This window comes from Triturus cristatus, chromosome 9, assembly GCF_964204655.1.
Source record: "Triturus cristatus chromosome 9, aTriCri1.1, whole genome shotgun sequence".
NCBI classification, from domain to species: domain Eukaryota; kingdom Metazoa; phylum Chordata; class Amphibia; order Caudata; family Salamandridae; genus Triturus; species Triturus cristatus.
Genome location: NC_140592.1, coordinates 1223206006 through 1223227527, shown reverse-complemented (window position 1 = coordinate 1223227527; position 21522 = coordinate 1223206006). Strand labels below are relative to the sequence as shown.

The 21522-nt window shown below is 43.3% G+C and overlaps 1 protein-coding gene across 1 annotated transcript in view; it reads right to left on the bottom strand.

Moving 5' to 3' along the window:
• Positions 1-21522, bottom strand: part of GALNT16 (polypeptide N-acetylgalactosaminyltransferase 16) — a 509878-nt gene that overhangs the window by 282787 nt on the left and 205569 nt on the right. The window contains exon 2 of the mRNA XM_085627303.1: positions 9130-9305. Within this exon, the coding sequence (XP_085483429.1) occupies positions 9130-9305 (176 nt within the window). The remainder of the gene's footprint in view (positions 1-9129; positions 9306-21522) is intronic.

The following is a 21522-nucleotide window of genomic DNA, read 5'->3' as shown; positions in this document are numbered from 1 at the left end:
TAGCATGACCTCCTCTGTAAGCCCCTAGTATATAATAGGGCAGGGGATTAAAACTACCTCTTAAAACGCACCACAGGGCGTGTGTGAACACGTCACCTCATGCCCCGTCCCCTCCCTTCACCACTGTGTAAACACGCCCTGTAGCCGTTTTGAGTTGGGAGATTAAGTCCCCTTGAATCCTGAGGGTCCCTAGGGTCCAACTAGACCACTAGGTACCTCCAGTAAGCGCCACAGAGCTGCGTTGCAGAGAGGTGTAAAAAGTGGCACGGCCTGCACCACCTCTCTGCAACGCAGAGCAGTGGTGCTTACTGGAAGCACCTGGTGGGCTAGTTGGACCCCAGGGTCCCTCAGGATTGAAAGTGAATTATTTCCCCAACTTAAAAACGTGCCACAGGGCCTGTGGGCGTTCTGAGTTGAGAGATTAAGTCCCCTTGAATCCTAAGGGTCCCTAGGGTCAAACTAGCCCACTAGGTACCTCCAGTAAGCGCCATAGAGGTGCGTTGCATGGAGGTGTAAAAAGGGGCGTGGCCTCAGAACACCTGTCTGCAACGCAGCTCCCTGGCGCATACTGGAGACACCTGTTGGGCTAGTTGGCCCTCAGGGACCCTCAGTATTGAAGGGGAATTAATTCCTCAACTTACAACTGGCCAGGGGGCACGTTTGCAGAGTGCTGCAAGGAGGGGGCATGACCTCCGGCGCGATGCCGGTCTTTTATTTATTTATTTTTAAGAAGGAGGGCTGTGTGGCCCCCTTTCTTTTTCTAATTTATTAGCCCTGGGGACCCCATCCCCCAGGGCCTGCACCCTAATTTTTTTTGTTGAAAAAAATTAATTTGGCCCTCCCAAGGCCTTAATCGGCCCCGGGGACCCCAACCCCCAGGTCATGGCCTTTTTTATTCTTTAGGAGGGGGGCTGTGTTGCCCCCCTCCTCAAGCCACTTATGGCCCCGGGGACCCCATTCCCCGGGGCTGGCCTTTGTTTTTTATTTTTTTAAAAAATATATATATTTATAGAAACACCTAGGACATGCTGGACAAACCGTATGTACCTATCACCATGACGATTTGCGTGATATTAAAAGGCGACTATGCATACAATGAATCCATGTAGAATGTATTCACACCGCTAGTGAAGCTCTGACATGTCTGACACCCTACAGTGCCTAATCCCGGCGCCCCCGCTGGTGGGTACTCTCCAAGTAGACACCATTGTCGTTTATTTATACAAACATGGGTAGCTATTGACGGGCACATTTAATACACACGCACACCAAGCCATTCAAAGGGGATTCGACAAAAATGCGACCAAACTATGCAAGAAACCCCCCTCACGGTTAATAAAACACACATCCACCGCCGGATGTATAATACTTTTTATTTTACTCTCTGGAAAGGAGACAAACCTCACTTGAGAGTCACAGCGTGCTCCTGGCTGAGCCCAATGCTGTGTTACACCCACCAGTGCCCGCCGAGTGCCACACACCTCTGTGTTGTATTCCACCAGCTAGTGCGTATGCTATGACACTCTCTAGCCCATGTGCACTGTAACACCACCCCGTGAATATGTCATGCCACACTTGCCTTCGCACGGGTTATATTGCCCCATCTAACGTGCCTTCCTCGATGCCTATGTTATAAAGCACAGGGCAATGCCATACATATTACAATCTGGGATCCATATCTTTGTCACAGTGCATATGCAATGTTACACTACCCAGCACATATTTTATATTACAACTATAGAGACTACTTAGGTTACACAACACTGCCCTGTGCATATTACACTCCAAGGCGCATATCACATAGCAAGCGCTAGTGCCTGTGCTATCTCGCGCTCTCCAATGAATCTGTCATTGCGCACAGTGTATTGCATATTATATTTCACGCCCGGTTCATCTTATATCACACTTTTTGGTGCATAGTTTATACCATATACTATATCTAGTTTTCATTTTCAATCGTGCTCTCAGGACTATGTTCTATATAACACTGCATCCACCTACCCTTTTCACGGGCATTACATTTTGCGATGGGGGGTGGAGGGTCAGGGGATGTTTCTGCCAAGTGAGCCCGGAGTCACAGTCCCAAACGTCCTCTTCTTCCTGAATAAAAGTGAGATTATGCTGCATACTTGTTCATATTTTAAGTAGTTCGCACAGACACACATTTTAAAAACAATAAAGTTCCTAATACCCACCTTCTCTGAACAGTTAGCTTGCTGCCCCATCCACCTCCTCACTATCCTCTGTTGTCTGAATCCATGGACTAGCCTCCTCCCTCCTGCCATGCATGGTCTGATGTGCTGCCACTGCCCTGCATTTAGCATGATGTACCAGTCCACTCATCCTGCCCTTCATTGCCCAATTCTATGGCCCATCATTGACCTCCTGCTTAGCCTCTGTGCTTTGCTTGCTGCCCCTATTCTCCTTCCCCCTGCCCTCCGATGTCTTTGTGCATGCCCCTGCTCCATCCTTTTTGACCACCATGTTCCATGGACCTGCCACTCCTATCTACTCTGAGTGTTCTGTTGAGCTGCCACTCCCCTACCACCTGCCTAGCATTGTCAGATGACTGTAACCTGTCCCTGCCACCTCCACCCTGCCTGTCCACATGCCATGCCCCTATCCCCTTCCTCCTGTCCTCCATGGTCCATTTTACTGCCACACCTTTCTGCCCTCCCTGGTCTGTTGTGCTGCAACTGCTCCTCCTGCCTGCCCCGCGCGGTCTGTTGTGAGACCCCTTCCCCCTGAACTCTCTTGTCTGTGCCCAGGTCCTGACCCTCCCTTCTATCCTCCATGGTCCTTTGTGCATGCCCCTGCACCCTCCTTCTTGCCCATCATAGCCATTGTGCTGCCACTAACCCTCCTGCTTGCCATGCATGGTTTTCTGTGCTGCCATGGCCCCTCCCACCTTCCCTGTGTGGTCAGCTAGCTGCTCCTGACCCCCTCCCACCTTCCCTCCATGGTCTGTGTGTATGCCATCATAGTCTCACTGTTGCTCTCCATGGTGTGTCTTGTTTCTAGTGCCCATCCTGCCGGACCTCCATGGTCATCTTGCTGCTCCTGCCCTGCCCCCTTGCCCCCAGCCCTCTGTTTCCATATGCAGACCCCTATTCCCTCCCTCCTGGCTTGTCGGTTCCATTGTAATGCCCCTGATCCGTCCCTCCTGCCCTTTATGGTCTGTTATGCTGCAGCTTTCTCTCCTGTCTGTCCATTATGGTCAGCTAGCTACCATTGCCTCTTTCCCCTCTGTTGTCTGTTGTCCATGTGCATGGTCCTGTCCCCTCCCTATTGCTTTCTATGGATTGTTGTGCTGCACTCCCGTCCCGCATGCCCTGTGTGGTGTATTGTGCTGCTGCAAACCCTGATGCCTGCCCTGCAGGGTCAGTTTGGTGCACCTCTCAATGTCCCTCCTGTCCTCTGTTATCCGAGTCCATGTCCCTACCCCAATTCCTCCTGCCTACCATGATCCGATGTACCATACTTGCGAACATTTTGAACTTGGTAAGAGGGAGATTTTGAAATAAAACTGGGGTATTGATTTTCCCCTTTGAGTTACATTGAAAAAGAGAAGATTGTAGACAGGAAACAGATCAAGTAAAGCCCATTTGAGCTTAAAAACATTGGACGTTTCCCTGCTGAAACGGGTCTGTTGACATGTATGGTTGTATGACCACTGCCTCTTCCTTCTGCCCACAATGGTCTATTATATTGCCACAGCCTCTCTTGACAGTCCTGTATTGTTGGTTTGTTGCCCCTGCCCCCCTTTCCACTGCCCTCCATAGTCTGTTGTGCTGCCACTGCCCTTCCTGCCTGCCTAGTGTGGTCAAATTGTTGCCTCTGCACTCTCCTACCTGCCTTCAATTTTCAGAGTCCGTGCCCCTGGCCTCTGCCTCTCAACAGTATCCCAATGAACAACTAGATTGCTAACATTCTATATTTATTACAAAAGTGTGGAATGCCTGACGTCATCTTGATGTAATCAAAACTGTAATGCCTAGAGCATTTCCTTTAGAAATTACATATATGAGAGGGTCTTATTTTCATCAAAATTATGGTTAGTGCTCTAAAAAACTAAAATGAGGACATATTTTCTGAGTTTTCAAATAGCGACAAAGAACTTTTAAATTATATGTAATCTTAGTTTTTTTATCCAGTTGACCACTTGATTAAATGTTGCATCCAAGGGGAGAGGGTGTGGTGTTACTTCCAGAACTGCAGACTTTGCAACTGGGGAACCAGGTTGGAGTTTCTGCTTCAGCTCAACATTCTGTGATTCTGGTCAAATCACTTAATCTCCCCATGTCTACAACCATTTGATCTTGTGTGATGTAACCAATGTTCATGTAAAGCACTCCAATACCTGACAAGTCTGCACTATATAAAACTGCAAATACACAAAAAATAAGTGTTTTGCACACTTCTGTCATTGGGCTACATTTGGGCTACATCTGGGAGATATTTGGGCTACATTTGGGCTCTTTTGTCTCTGGTGGCCATTTTAGGAGATTTATTTGTTATGAAGTTTCCTAATTTCCTCATTTACTGCAGTCTCCTGAGTAGGAAATGCTTTCAGTTTTTTACTGTGATTCCATCAAGAAGGTATTCAGGTATGTCACACATTTGCCATAAATTCTGAATGTTAGCACTCTAGTTGCTCATTAGATCACTGTAGTAAAGCTACTGCTCACCACGGAAGTCTGCTGCTAGTATTAGAAGTGCATGTTTCAGTCTGCATATCAGAATTTTTTAATGAAATAGAAGAGGATTTGAGAAGTCACTCAAAATGTGCCCTAATTTTTCTTTCTTCAGCACTAATCATAATTTCTATGGCAAAATGAACCCCCTCATTGTGTTCCTTTTTAAATTAAATGTTTTAAGTGTTACCAGTTTATTCCAATCAAGATGGCTTCAGGTGTGCCATACTTTTGTCATAAGTAAGACAGTAAGCGCTCTAGTTGTTCTTAAGAACACTCTGGGACATTCTGTCATTGGGCTATACTTGGGCTACATCTGGGTGATAGTTGGGCTACATTTGGGCTCTTTTGTCTCTGGTGGCCATCTTGGGAGATTTATTTGTTATGAAGTTTCCTAATTTCCTCATTTACTGCAGTCTCCTCAGTAGGAAATACTTTCAGTTTTTTACTTTGATTCCATCAAGAAGGCATTCAGATGTGTCACACATTTTCCATAAATTCTGAATGTTAGCACTCTAGTTGCTCATTAGATCACTGTAGTAAAGCTACTGCTCACCAGGCAAGTATGCTGCTGGTATTCAAAGTGCATGTTTCAGTCTGCATGTCAGAATGTTTTTATGAAATAAAAGAGGATTTCAGAAGTCAAAATGTGCCCTAGTTTTTCTTTCTGCAGCACTAATCATAATTTATATGGCAAAATGAACCCCCTCATTTTGTTCCTTTGTAAATTAAATGTTTTAAGTGTTACCACTTTATTCCAATCAAGATGGCTTCAGGTGTGCCATACTTTTGTCATAAGTAAGACTGTTAGCGCTCTAGTTGTTCTTTAGAGCACTCTGGGAAGCTGCAGTAGAACACAAAGGAATCAACTGACAGTCTCTGCCCTTGTTGGATGTACATGTTTTACTGAGAATGTTAGACTTCATTCTTACATGACTGAGAAAGATAATGTGAATTTACAGAAAATATGCTCTCAGTTTAGCTTATAGATCACCTTCCAAACCTCTGTGGGAAAAGTATGAGAAAATAGTTCTCTCAAACATGGTTCGTGATATCACAGCAGAAGGCTTTTTCACATGGTAAAATCACCTTAGAACACACCACAATTCCTAAAATGAGTATGGTACCATCAACAAATGATTTATAATGTAACTAAAGTCTTAAAACCTTCTATTAACTGCAATGCTTTTTAATGAGGTGCTATCATGTATATTGGTCCCAAGATGGCTGCCAATACTTCCTGGACGAAGTACTGACAGCCAATCAGATCTCACGATGAGATGTGTGGTTTGGCTCCGCCCAGATATGTATGTGATTTTACTTTTGATTTTCTCAGGAACTACTGAACAGATTGACTCCATATATGCAAAAGGCACATGCCTGACCTGAGGACTACCTCTTTGCCAAATTTCAAGTAATTCTGTTCAACCGTTCGGGCTGTACCTTGGACTAAAGGTCCCTATGGAAAATTGCATGGGGAGAACGCGTTTTGGGACCCCCCTTTTTTCTCAGCCCCCACTTGACGAATCCCCCCCGAGACTTTCAGGGTAGGAGCGGAGCGCCCCACCTATTTTGAAAATTTCGCGAGGATTCGTCAACCGGCGCCAAAGTTATTCCAAATAGAATGTTGTGGATTTCCTATGGAAACACGGTCCTAACTAGAACTATCTACTGGCGACCGCCAGTAGATAATATACACATCAACAACTCAGTTGCCAAGCGCAATGAGAAACACTCACGACAGCGAGAGGTTAAACAAGCCTTTTCATGGGTACAAGCAGGCTCCGTCAAGCAGAATCCAAATAGCAGCTTTACAGTCTTTTTTATCACCGGACGCGTTTCAGAAATGAACTCCTTCCTCAGAGGCTGTGACAGTGAAGAGTGCGCATTTGCAGCAACGCCCACTAATTAAAAACCATTGCACGCTCGTCAATTAGCTGCTCCAATGAGCACTGTGCATAGACTTCTGGGCCTTGTAGTGTTCATAATAATCCCTGTATGGGTTTTATAGCGCTGATAATTCTGCTTGTCAAATTTATAGCCCTGGATGAGCCTCCGCTTGCGGGTCCGCTTTCAGTCCCAAATCGCTGCTCCACATCTGCGATCTGTTTGTATAACAAACCGCGTGGCTCCCTGAATCGCGGGATGGTGCTCCTCAGCGGTATGGCTGCCGCCCACATATAATAACAACTCAGTTGCCCAGCTCAGTGAGACGCACTCACGACAGCGAGAGGTTAAACAAGCCTTTTAATGGGTACAAGCAGGCTCCGTCAAGCAGAATCCAAACAGCAGCTTTACTGTCTTTTTATCGCCCGACGCGTTTCAGAGATGAATGCCTCCGCTATATATATATATATATATATATATATTCACAGTCTTCGGAAGGAAGAGATTGAGTGTGTGATATTTTGCATGCTGGCCATTGGCACGCTAGAAGGACCCTTCCTACAAGTGTCCGAGGATCATTGGCAACAAAACAAAGACGTTATTCCACTGGAATCAAGCTATCCCTCATGTGGATCTTTGAAATGACGGGCCATCGGATACGTTCCGTCTTGGTTTTTTATGGCCCGTAGGAGATGAAGTATTCTCTTGTGTACTGCTAAGATGGTACTGCCGATGTAATATAATCCACACAGGCATTGCAGTTCAGTATAATGCAAACTCAATTCAGCATGTGTAGTTCCCTCTAATATACTTGGTGTGAGATGATGGAGGTGATTTATATTGTGTCATGTACATCCCATACTGACAGGCCTTATATTTTGCACATTTAGAAAACCCAACTTTCCTCTTCAGCCATGTGGCTTTGACCAGTTTTTTGCTTTCAGGATTCTTCCTATTCTTCCCAACTAAATCCTGCCTCATAGACTTTGCTCTTCTAAATGTGATATCTAGTCTACCTGGCACTACTTAGCCCACCACAGGGTCATTCTTTATAAGATACCAATAACTGTATAAGATGGAATGTATTGCAGCTTCCTGTTTATTATGTGTGGTGATAAGTCTGAAGTGTGTATCACTTTTTGTATGTTTACAGGTGTATCTCTGTCTGAACAAAACATGTTTCCTAGGTCTTGATTTGGGCCTTTGAAATTGCCTCCTCTATGCAATTATGTGAACAGCCCCTGGCTCGAAATCTAGTCTTTAGGTCACTGATGGCAATCCCTTCTTCCTTGGGTTCAATACAATTTCAACATATTCTCAGGGTTTCCCCATATGGGAAGCTTCCGATTAAACTGTCTGGATGAAAGCTGGTTGAATGTAGCAGTGTGTTCCCTACTGTGGGCTTTCTATAAAGTTTTGTCTCAAGCCTGTTGCCTTTCACAAAGACTATAACATCCAAAAATTGACCTCAGTTTTACTAATTTCACTTGTAAAGTGCAAATTGAGATCATTAACTTCCACTGGATTCAAAACCTCCTTATCACTGTCTTCTGTTCCTCTCCATACAATGAAGAGGTCCTAAATAAATTGACACCAACAAATAATTTGCTCATCCCAGATGTCTTGCTACACAGTGTGGATCACCTGCTCCTCGCACCAGCCCTTATGCAAATTAACATAGCTGGGGGTGAAGCGGGTGCCCATTGCTGTGCCATGTGTCTAGTGAAAAAATTCGCAATTGAAAACGAAAGAATTACTATTCAGACATCTTTCTACCATGGTAGGTTGTATATGAGTGTGCTACCAAAGATGAAGTGGCCTTGCCCCAAAAAATGGCTGACTGCCCTCAGGTTATCTATCTATCTATCTATCTATATTTGATGAATGACAATTACTATATCTTAGGGGTGTGTGAAACTCACTTGATTTGCTGTAGCGTGATTGTGCAAAATTACATGAAATTATGTTTAATGACGGAAAATGAATCATGCATCCAAAAAGTTACTCGAATTGTCTGTTCGGGAATAATTCAATTTGAAAATGTAATTTTCAGTTGATTTCCAGTCGCTCAAGTTCAATACACTGCTACTCTCATTTAGATTTGTCTGCCTGGGTGAAAAATCTACCTGAAATGTTTGCCGACTGCCCACATTAAAAGAACTGCTGCTCACGCTCAAAACACTGTTGCTCGCATCTGGATTTGTAGGTTTGAACTCAAAACTTACCTGAACTGTCCGCTCCGGTAAAAATCTATCTGAAATAATTCTCGTGTTCAAAAATTACCTGAACGGTACATCTTGTATTAACATTTCTGTAGCTCAATGGCCTAATAACAGTAATTTAGTATACATTTTGATGTACAAAATTTCCAATAATGTGCTGGCATTATTAAAATTTCACCTAGGCATTATATCTATGAAGTATGAACATTCCTAGAATGAATAAGTATTTCTATGAGGAATGCTCATTATTGCAGAATTAGTATTTCTTAGACAACAGAGAGTGGCTCAGGAGAAATAACAGAATGCAAGACCTGTCACAGCCCTACCTGTAGTGTCGGGTGTCTCGAATGGGTCGCTCACTACTCAACTTGTCACTCTCCAGTTGGTTGAAGGCATGCTGACGGTAAGGGTCTTCACCAGTCTTCAGCAGCTTAGCGGATAGGTAAGCCTTTTCATCGAAGGCCTTCACCTTGCCTCGCTCCGGCTGTGGAACCTTGGTCACCTACAGAACAGAATATTGTTAGACAGGATCTAGATTGGAACAAAAGATAAAATTTCTTAACAGTTTACACATATGGTGCAAAACATATGTGTACAAGAAGGTCACAGGTATAATTTCTGGCAGAGGTAACTTGCTGGTCACCATTTTGAGGTCAGTAAAATGCTTGCTGATGAGCAGAATGACAATATCAAGTAATAATTACATTTCAAAACGTTTTTTGGCTTTCTGTTTAGAACGTTCTCAGTGGTCAATATTACCCTTGTGGATGGCAAAACTATTACCTCTGGCACTGCCCTGTCTCCCCCTGGCTTGTCCTTTAGTACCCTGGTACTGCCCATCGTATCACCAGCTTGCCCTTCAGTACTCAGGGAACTGCCCTTTCTACCCCTGGATTGCCCTTCAGTTCTCCTGGCACTGCCCTTTCTACCCCTAGATTGCCCTTTGGTACTCTTAGCACTGCCCTTGCCACCCTGTACTTGCCCTTCATTACCCTGGCAGTGCCCTTTGTGTCCCAGGTCTCAGTTATAAACTGAATGTAAACTGTGTTGTGAAAAGAGGCCACTGCCTGAGCTGCCCTCGCCCTGCTGCGCACAATGTGCATGTGCACTAAGATAGGTGGATGACTGCAAATAGCCATGCCACATGTTAGTTAGGGTTTGAAGTGGCCACAGGTGGCTTGTGTTATCATTGTAGTAACAGCGAGAAGGGACTATGTTGGGGAAAAGCCCTTTTTTTGTTTAGTCCACCCGATATGTCCAGTCATCGAAGTTAGTGATCACCACAGACCTGGGTCCGGGTTCTGGATCACTGGTCTCAACACCCAGTGACTACTGGCTGAATGGACCGTCATCACACCAGAACCGATCGACTGGGTCTTTTGCCATCCTTTAGTGGCACCAGTGTTGGATTTATACCTATGATTCGTAACCTCTGAACTTTAACCTCTGTGACAGTGGTGGAAATGGAAATTTAAAAGTGCAAATGTTCACTTTCTCAGAGTACCTCTTTGCTACTCAGAAGTGCTGGTATTTGTAGCAGTCGGGGTTGTTAACATTTGGAGTGTTCACTATGTCACGCTGTGATGTGTACATGGAACCTTGTTGCTGTGGTATTCTACCCGAGTCAGTGACCCTGTGAATTTTAAAGTAATCTGAAGGTGTCACTTCGACAGTATTCTCCTATTAAAAGTATTGCACTCTTGCAAAGAAGTGCTGGTACTCGCCCTTTCAAATGAAAGAAGTGCAGGTGCTCAGTACCTGTGAGTACCTGCCCATTTAAAGCACCGCTGGCATGCTTTGAACGCATCCTTGACTATCAGTTCTGTTAACGCTGACCATGCAACTCTACTGGTACCACCCTCACATCCTCCTGGTTATGATGAATTTGTCACAGTGAGCCACAGCTCGTTCCAAAGGTAGTGGAAAGGTGCACATTTACTTTGGCCTGCACTAAAAAACCCTTGTTGTGGTGTAATGTGGGCAATGTGTTCCCAATGGCTGGTCTCCCAGGCAACATGGCCGCCACTTCCCCATCCTCCCTTCACAGTCTCTCCACAGGCCTCATGTTTTGCCCTGCAGGTAGTACTTAGGATCTGATTACTTTCTGGAGTTCACACACCTTGCCCTTACCCAGGCTCCCAGCAGCCAGGGGTAATGCTTAATTTGTAAAAGAACTAGTGCGGGCCAAAAGGTTTTTCTCAGTAGCCCGCAGCCGGTGCCATCAAATGCGGGTGATGCCAAAAACCAGGGCTGCATAGTCTTGACTCCACCTCATGCCTTTTTGTCCCAGTCGGCCTCACCGGCTCAATTTAAGCACTAGCAAGGATTCACCCATGTGATGTCACCTGCGACCCTTCATTGCACATAGCAATTTATTGCATCACTACCGCCTGCACTGTAGCTGCAGACCTTAATATCCTATCTATCCTTAAAACTATAGGAGCTGGTCCTTGCTTTCTCCAGGCCCTAAGTATAGGACTGAGGGTCTGTTTCAGATCTTTGTGCATGGGCTACTTCATCACAAACGTGACGGATATCCTGTCTGCTGTATTACAAGTGCCATGGGATATAATGAACTTGTAATACGGCGGACGGGGTATCCATCACGTTTATTACAAGTCTCATTGGATATAATGAACTTTTACTTGTAATACGGGGGACGGGATATCCGTCACGTTTATTACAAGTGCCATAGGATATAATGCACTTGTAATATGGTGGACGGGGTATCCGTCACGTTTATTAAAAGTGCTATTGGATATAATGCACTTGTAATATGGTGAACGGGGTATCCGTCACGTTTATTACAAGTGCCATAGGATATAATATGCTTGTAATAAGGTGGACAAGATATCCGTCACGTTTATTACAAGTCTCATTGGATATAATAAACTTTTACTTGTAATACGGCGGACGGGATATCCGTCACGTTTATTACAAGTGCCATAGGATATAATGCAGTTGTAGTAAGGTGGTCGTTATATACGTCACGTCTGTGACGGAGTAGCCCATCCGCCAAGATATATATCAGGCCCTGAATCTTTGCTCGGGGTCTTCAGAAAACAATTGCAACGAATGCTTTAAAACAATTTATTGGTGGCTTTTTCCCGATCCCAAAGATGAAACGTGCGCTTGCCCCCCGTTGTCGCCTTATGAATGGTGCCGGAGATTTGTTTATGAAGCGTGCTCAGACGTGTGCACACACGCACAGACATGTATACGTATACAGGCTTATAACAAGTGCGCACACATGTACAACCGTGCACAGACACGTATACCCATGCATGCCTACAACAAGCGTACACACACGTATGCAAAGAAAGCATGCACACTTACTTTCATGCAACCATGCGGCACATAAACAGCCAGGTATTGGTTCTGCCTGAATTCCCTCTAAATTAATTGTTATACAAAATTATTTGAGAGTCTGAACCAACAGCTGAATATTTATTGCTGAAATTCCAGACGAGGTGTTGTTCAAACTCTACACATAGAGACCCATGGTATGTGTTTCACGTTAAACAATCCAGGGGTAATAGCATACTCTAAAACTAACACCAATTGGACATTTTAGTGCACCAGTCAGCCTCCATATCAGTGAGGTTTGAGTGAACATAAAGGGGCGACACTGACACAGGGTGCAGAGAGATACCTGGCATCTGCAAGAAGTGGAAAATATAACACTAGAGCAAAAGTAAAATCCAACTCAGCGACGGACTGCGTCACGAACGGAGGCCATTGGCAAGAGTGGGAATGTGAATCTATCACACGAAGGAAGCAAGGAAGGAGAACAGTTTGGAAATACGTTTTATTGCTGCATTTAACATGTGTACCCACTGCCATTGCCTTTGCACTGTGACGTCATGTCACCATTGCACCAAACTTCAGGTCTAGTCATCTGTACAGAAGCACACAAGGAGTAAATTCACACCCACAGCTAAACGCGAGAGGCGACGCACTGTGTCGGTTGCTGCTGACATGGTCTTTGCATCGTGGTGTCCACCACATGGGCTTCATGTCAGATCATCCGTGTGAACCCCATTGGGAGTAAATTTAATACTATAGCTATACCCTGGGGGCTGCACAGTAGGTGTATCCTGCATTTGCATCGTGGTGTTCACCGCGTGGACTTTATGTCAGATCATCTGTGTGAAACCCATCTGGAATAAATTCACTACCATGGCTGCACCCTGGAGGTACACAGTTTGTGTATCTTGCATTTGCATCATGGTGCCCACACACGTGGACTTCATATCAGGTCATATGTGTGAAACCTGATTGGGAGTAAAGTCAAAACAATAGCTATACCGTGGATGCTACACAGTTCGTGTATTCTGCCCTTGCATCGTGGTGTCCCCCGCGTGGACTATGTCAGATCATATGTGTGAAGTCCCATCGGGAGTAAATTCCCTACCATAGCTGCACCCTGGAGGTACACAGTTTGTGTATCCTGCCCTTGCATCGTGGTGTTCCCGCGTGGACTTCATGTCAGATCATATGTGTGAAGTCCCATCGGGAGTAAATTCACTACCATAGCTGCACCCTGGAGGTACAGTTTGTGTATCCTGCCCTAGCATCGTGGAGCCATCTCCTGAACTTCATGCCCGGTCAGCACTTTAACGGTGGTGGGAGTGTGCATGCTTACATGGCTGTGTCTATTGTCACACTCTTCCTCAACACTCATGTAGGTGCAGCAACACCCTTGTGGAGAGACAGCTTGAGTGCACTGTCATACATGCATGACATGAGCATCCTTCCCACACAGGCCACACAAGTCTCCCACCCGCTACACATCCACACTGTGTGCACAGATTCCACAGTTAATAACTGTGTATTAAATGATACTAATGAGATGCATTTGTGTTGTTTATTTTGTGTTTAAAATGAAATTATTTCTTTAACATTGACCTGAGTGAGGCTTTCCGCCTACGCATGTTTTCAGGCATACAGCTTGTTTCCCCCTCCCATTCTGTGTCCCGCAGAGCTCGCGTGTGTCCTTCTGTATTCATTTAGTAGTATGAAATTCTATTTACTCAGCAGTCTCATTTGCTCTGTAACATTTATAACATGTATGGATCTATGTTTTCCATGTGAATTGACGGTCATTCCCTCCAGCAGAACAGAAGAGCTGTTTTTTACTTACAATTCAGAATGTATTATTGTTTTCTGTGTCAAGCATAGCACAGTGTATTCATTGATGTAGGGCAAACGTTAAGTTTAAAATGTAATGTGTTTTCTACATACATGTCGGTGGAGTTATGCATCTGTCTTTGTCACACTCCAGTGACTGCACCGTTTCTCTGTCTAGAAATATATAAAGGCTCACCATCTTGTGGAGGAGCCAGGATTCCTTCCTGATTCCTTAGAGAGCAGACTCCATGCTGGTCTGTTCCTCACTCCAGATTCCATGCTGGTCTGTTCATCACTCCAGACTCCATGCGTGTCTGTTCATCACTTCAGACTCCATGCGTGTCTGTTCATCACTTCAGACTCCATGCTTATCTGTTCATCACTTCAGACTCCATGCTGGTCTGTCCCTCACTCCAGACTCCATGCTGGTGTGTTCCTCACTCCAGACTCCATGCTGGTGTGTTCCTCACTCCAGACTCCATGCTGGTGTGTTCCTCACTCCAGACTCCATGCTGGTCTGTTCCTCACTTCAGACTCCATGCTGGTCTGTTCCTCACTCCAGACTCCATGCTGGTCTGTCCCTCACTCCAGACTCCATGCTGGTGTGTTCCTCACTCCAGACTCCATGCTGGTGTGTTCCTCACTCCAGACTCCATGCGTGTCTGTTCATCACTTCAGACTCCATGCTTATCTGTTCATCACTTCAGACTCCATGCTGGTCTGTCCCTCACTCCAGACTCCATGCTGGTCTGTTCCTCACTCCAGACTCCATGCTGGTCTGTCCCTCACTCCAGACTCCATGCTGGTTTGTTCCTCACTCCAGACTCCATGCGGGTCTGTTCCTCACTCCAGACTCCATGCGGGTCTGTTCCTCACTCTGGATTTAGATTATTTTCAGATCTTCCTAGTCAGACTTTGCAGTCCATATAACAAATGTTCCTTTATTCACCTTTTGAACGTGTTCAACAGTATTCGGTTCTAGCTTTTGATAGAACAGGGCTTCGTTTCCACTGCCAACGATATGTTATGATTATTTGCATTTTTCATTATTTCTGATTGATCTGACGACCCAATATATCTGGTTTTCTGTATTTGATTCTTAATTATTAATAAAAGGTAATGGTTTGTACCTTTAAATTCTTGTCCATGTATGGACTGTCAAGTGTGGAATTTCTTGTGTGAATTTTTAACCTGTAATTGGCATTTTGGGCTCTCATCTTCAAAAATAACACACCGCCCCAATCCACCAATCAGCCCTTGTGATGTAAAAAGCACCAACAACACTCACGCTAATGCCTGAGCATCCTATCCCTCGCGTCTTTTCACTACTACTTCATGGCGCTTTGCTCCATCTTCACACCGAGCTGCAGTGACGAAACACAAGACTGGTATATCTCTGGTCCTTACACACAGCACTAAAAACCCCACTCACACAGGCCACATGGCAGACACAGCATTCCATACTATTCCAATGGAGTTGCATGCTACCTGTTTAGAAGTGCACGTAAGCGCCTCGTCAGTAGTATGAAGCGCTGTATAAATGATGACACAATATAATGCAATCTATACAAAAGAACATTGGAAGTAAATTGACATTTAAATCAGAGAGATGTGAAATGTGTGCAAATGTATTTATGCCTGCATCTTGTCTCTATGTGCCCTAAAACTAAGATATATAGAGTTTTCAACATTTTTCCAAAATCAGCTTTTGCAGTGCAGGAGCCCAACAAATAGCCCTTGCATGAAAGGGGTAAACAGCCATGTGCACCTGTTGTCCTTTCCCTGGTTTCTTTCACGCAGAAACAGAATTCAATTATTTACTATAAAGCAAGGGAATAGATTTGCAAAAGTGAAAGAAATGGGTTATGTGCTTCGCTTTCTGCGACCAAGCTGAGATAATTTCCACTCGACTTGACTCCTGCTGGGCTAAGTAATGTTTGTAGAATATTTCTCAGTAATTTACCTTTTTGAAAAGCTTTGATATGTAAAATGACAGATATATGCACATAATTTGTCTCCACAAGGTCACTTTGTGGAGAGTTTTCTATGCACATTGGCCTAGCATAGTGAAACAACATTAACTGCTTTCTGCAAAGTGTATCTTGTGTAAGACCTTTGTGAGCGTTAAATAAGTATATGTGACAAATAAATGATGGTGAGGACACAAATATATATCTATCTGGTTGTAATAACATTTCAAATTGTTTTATACCTGCTTAACGCACTACTGAACAGTTTGCAGTATTACACGTTGAGACACAACATACTGTCTTCTTGCATTCCAGTGTTAGGACACATTTAGCCCGACTGTGCAAGTAAACGCAGGCCCGTTTTGACGCTGGCATAACCACGCGGGCACTTTAGTGACGTCAGCATTTCCACTCCCCCTCCCTGGATCTACTCCTCAAGGCCTTCTCGTATTCTTCCCGAGAGCCAGGCACCTGCTCGTCGGGGGTATCGCGAGTTTCAATGAGAACACGTTCGTCTCCCCACTTACTGTGTCGAAGGAAACGCATACAAGTGGTGTAGAAATGTACAGGATTTAGCAGTGTGTGTTCCAGCGTGTAAAGCGCTGGCCCATTGACATCGCGGAATGCACTTAGAATATATTTGTATCGCTTGCTGGCGGTTTTTGCATTACACACGTGTTGGGCTTCAATGAGCTTTCCCCAGTGTCTGTTTCCTTTCACTGTTACAAAAATAACACATTCCACGCTCAAATGACAAAACAACACTCTACAGCCTTTTCAAGGTTGGAGAGATTTCAATAAACCTTCGGACAGTTTGCAGCGAAAAAAGCTTCTCAACTTCGTAATCATCTAAACCAAGAAATTGCAACAGCCGTCGTCCTCTGTCACAAACTTTGTAGATTTCTAAGGGGGGCAGCATGTTTCTACATAAACAAGTCAACTCCTAAAACACTTGATTTCCGCATGATCTACATAAAGCGCCTTGATGTTCACAGTCAATGACAACATGTGATAGGAGCAGACAGGCCAGCGCTATGCAGAAAGCAAAGGACCCCCATCTATTCAGAGGCGCGATCGTCTTCATGGTCAGTGTTGGGGTTTGACTGACCAGTCGCCACTGGCCACATTGTGTTGGCCAGTTTGGCTTCAGAATGGAAGCTCTGAAAGAAGTGAGCAGGCCTGTGGGGAAATCAGGGAATGTCTGCACGCCGCATCACCTGGGAATGGCTGGGAATGGTGGAAACGTCAATCACATGTCAAGCAAACTCAGTCCCATCACCGTCAGCTTCGCAGAGGAAATGAGCTGCCAAGAAATGAGCGGATTTCCCGCAGGGCAGTCCGCTCTGTCCCGAAGGCAATGACGCGTGTCTGTGGTCAGTCATTTCCAGCTGTAATCCGCTGCCTCGCCGCAGAAGCACAGTTCCCTCTGGATGGCGCGCAAATGTCAAAGTTAATGCTTCCAATTACTTGTAAGCCGGAGACTTCTCACAGTGCTAGACGTGGCCCCAGCACCGAGAGCGAGCAGCCTCTTTGGGGTCGCTGTGCTGTCCGTCCAGCTCTCTTCTTGGGGTGGGGGACGCTGGTGCATGGCCCACTGCACTCGCCGTATGCCTCAGGAAGAGCGCCAGGGCGCCTGTGCCACCAGGAAGCCACACGGGGACTGCTCATGCGCACTGCCAATGGCACAGGGCAATGCCATTGTAACAGAGCAATGTTTATGGATCGAAACATTGTTTATTTAAATATGCATAGCTCACCAGTGGTGCATTCTTCGAATAATGGAGCATTCTCTGTGGGACAAAACATGATTAATTTAATGGTGCACTGTTCGCCAATGGTGCATTCTTTAAATAATCGAGGATTGGCTGTGGAGCAAAACATTGTGTATTTAATGGTACATTTTTTACGTATGGTGCATTCTTCAAATAATGGAGCATTTCCTATGGAACAAAACATGGTTTATTCAATGGTACATCGTTCATGAATGGTGCATTCTTTGACTAATGGCGCATTGGCCATGGAACAAAGCATTGTTTACCACTCTTCAAACAATGGAGCATTGTCTATGGAACAAAGCATTGTTTACCACTCTTCAAACAATGGAGCATTGTCTATGGAACAAAGCATTGTTTACCACTCTTCAAACAATGGAGCATTGTCTATGGAACAAAGCATTGTTTACCACTCTTCAAACAATGGAGCATTGTCTATGGAACAAAGCGTTGTTTACCACTCTTCAAACAATGGAGCATTGTCTATGGAACAAAGCATGGTTTACCATTCTTGAAACAATGGAACATTGTCTATGTAACAAAGCATTGTTTACCACTCTTCAAACAATGGAGCATTGGCTATGGAACAAAGCATTGTTTACCATTCTTGAAACAATGGAGCATTGTCTATGGCACAAAGCATTGTTTACCATTCTTGAAACAATGGAACATTGTCTATGTAACAAAGCATTGTTTACCATTCTTCAAACAATGGAGCATTGTCTATGGAACAAAGCATTGTTTACCATTCTTGAAACAATGGAGCATTGTCTATGGAACAAAGCATTGTTTACCATTCTTCTAACAATGGAGCATTGTCTATGGAACAAAGCATTGCTTGTTTAATGGTACATTGTTCATAAATGGAATACTCTTCAAATAATGAAGCATTGTCTAAGGAAGAAAGCACGGTTTATTTTATAGTACACTGTTCACGAATGGCACATTCTTCTAATAATGGTGCATTCTCTATGGAACAAAGCATTGTTTGTTTATTGGTACTTTGTTCATGAATGGAGCATTGTCCATGGAACAAGGCATTGTTTGTTTAATGGTACTTTGTTCATGAATGGAGCATTGTCCATGGAACAAGGCATTGTTTGCTTAATGGTACACTCCCCAGGAATGGAACAATCTTCAAACAATGAAGCATTGTGCTTGGAATAAAGTATTGTTTATTTAATGGTACACTGTTCTCGAATGGTGCATTCTTTGAATAATGGAGCATTCTCTATGGGACAAAACATGGTTTATTTAATGGTGTACGGCTCACCAATGGTGCATTCTTTAAATAATGGAGGACTGGCTATGGAACAAAACATGGCATATTTAAATGGTACCTTTTTTACGAATAGTGCATTCTTCGAATAATGGAGCATTCACTATGGATCAAAAACATGGTTTATTCAATGGTACGTTCATCATGAATGGTGCATTCTTCAAACAATGGAGCATTGTCTATGGAACAAACCATTGCTTGTTTAATGGTACATTGTTCATAAATAGAATACTCCTCAAATAATGAAGCCTTCTCTAAGAAACAAAGAATTGTTTGTTTAATGGTACACTGTTCACGAATGGTGCATTCTCCTAATAATGGTGCATTCTCTATGAAACAAAGAATTGTTTGTTTAATGGTACACTGTTCGTGAATGGTGCATTCTCCTAATAATGGTGCATTCTCTATGAAACAAAGAATTGTTTGTTTAATGGTACACTGTTCATGAATGGAACATTCTTCAAATAATGAAGTATTCTAAATGGAAGAAAGCATTGTTTATTTAATGGTACACTGTTTTCGAATGGTGCATTCTTTGAATAATTGAGCATTCTCGAAGGAACGAATCAGTATTTATTTATTTATTGGGACATCGTTCATGAAAGGAACATTCTTTACCTAATAGAGCATTGTTTATGGAGCAAAGCATGAACATTCTTCAAACAATTTAGCATGGTCTATGGAGCCAAGAATTGTTTGTTTAATGGTACATTGTTCATGAATGGAAGATTCTTCAAATAATGGAGAATTGTCTATGGAACAAAATATTGTTTATTTAATTGTAAGATGTTCACAAATGGTGCATTCTTTGAATAATGGAGCTTTGTCCATGGAACAAAGCATTGTTTACCATTCTTCAAACAATGGAACATTGTTTATGGAACAAATCACTGCTTGTTTAATGGGCCTTGTTCATAAGTAGAATACTCTTCAAATAACGAAGCATCGCCTATGGAAGAAAGCATTGTTTATTTAATGGTACACTGTTCACGAATGGTGCACTCTTTGACTAATGGAGCATTTTCCATGGAACAAAGCATTGTTGACCATTCTTCAAACAATGGAGCATTGTCTATGGAACAAAATATTGTTTGTTTAATGGTAAAATGTTCACGAATGGTGCATTCTTTGAATAATGGAGCATTGTCTATGAACAAGGCATTGCTTATTTAATTGTACATTGTTCAAGAATGAAGCATTTTTTGACTAATGGAGCATTGTCCATGGAACAAAGCATTGCTCATTTAATGATCCATTATTCACGAATGAATCATTCTTTGACTAATGGAGCATTGTCCATGGAACAAAGCATTGCTCATTTAATGATACATTATTCCTGAATGAATCATTCTTTGACTAATGGAGCATTGTCCATGGAACAAAGCACTGTTTTTGTAATGGTACATTGTTCATGAATGGCACATTCTTCAAATAATTGAGCATTGTCTATGGAACAAAATATTGTGCATTTAATGGTACACTGTCCACGAATGATGCATTCTTTGAAGAATGGAGTGTTGTCCATGGAACAAAGCATTGCTTATTTAATGGTATATTGATTACAAATGAAGCATTCTTCGACTAATGGAGCATTGTCCATGGAACAAAGCATTGTTTGTGTAATGGTACATTGTTCATGAATGGTACATTGTTCATGAATGGAACATTGTTAAAATAATGGAGCATTGTCTATGGAACAAAATATTGTGCATTTAATGGTACACTGTTCACAAATAGTGCATTCTTTGAATAATGGAACGTTGTCCATGGAACAAAATAGTTAATATTTATTGGTACAATTTGTATGAATGGCGCATTCTTCGACCAGGATTGAACTGGCCTATAGGGTAATCAGTCAATGCCTAATGTACTGGTCTGACAGTTCACTGTGTGGGTCTGTTTTTTAGCTATTGGAGGGTCTGTTTTATAGTTTACTAGACCGGTTTTTGCTGTTGATTTCCCTGATATTAAAACAAACATTCCCTGCAACAAGCTCAAATCCAGGTTCTTGTCCATGCATTGCAAAACGCAGCTTGTCTTTACAAGTACAACATTTCTCCAATTTGCAAACGTGGGCCTTTTTTTTTAGCTATCTAAATCACTAACGGGGCCACTTTTATTTTGGTGCCCAGACCTATTTTCAGTCCCAGTCCAACCTGGTCCGACCAATAGAGCATTGTCTCTGGAAAAAGGCATTTTTGTTTATGGGACATTGTTCATAAATGGAATGTTTTTGTATCACATAGCATTGTCTATAGAACAAAGCACTGTTCATTTAATGGCACCTTTTTAATGAAGGAAGCAGTCTTCAAGGAATGAAGCATTGTTGACGGAACAAAGCATTGTTTATTTTATGGTACATTGTTCACGAACGGAGCATTCTTCGACGAATGGAGCATTGTCTATGGAACAAACAATTGTTTGTTTATTGGCACATTGCTCATGAATGCAGCATTGTTTGCATGATTGAATATTGTTCACAAAGCAAAGGATTATTGTTTTAATGGCACTTTTCTCCTGAAATGAGCATTTTTGAATTATGTTAATGAAAGAAAGCATTTTTCTTAT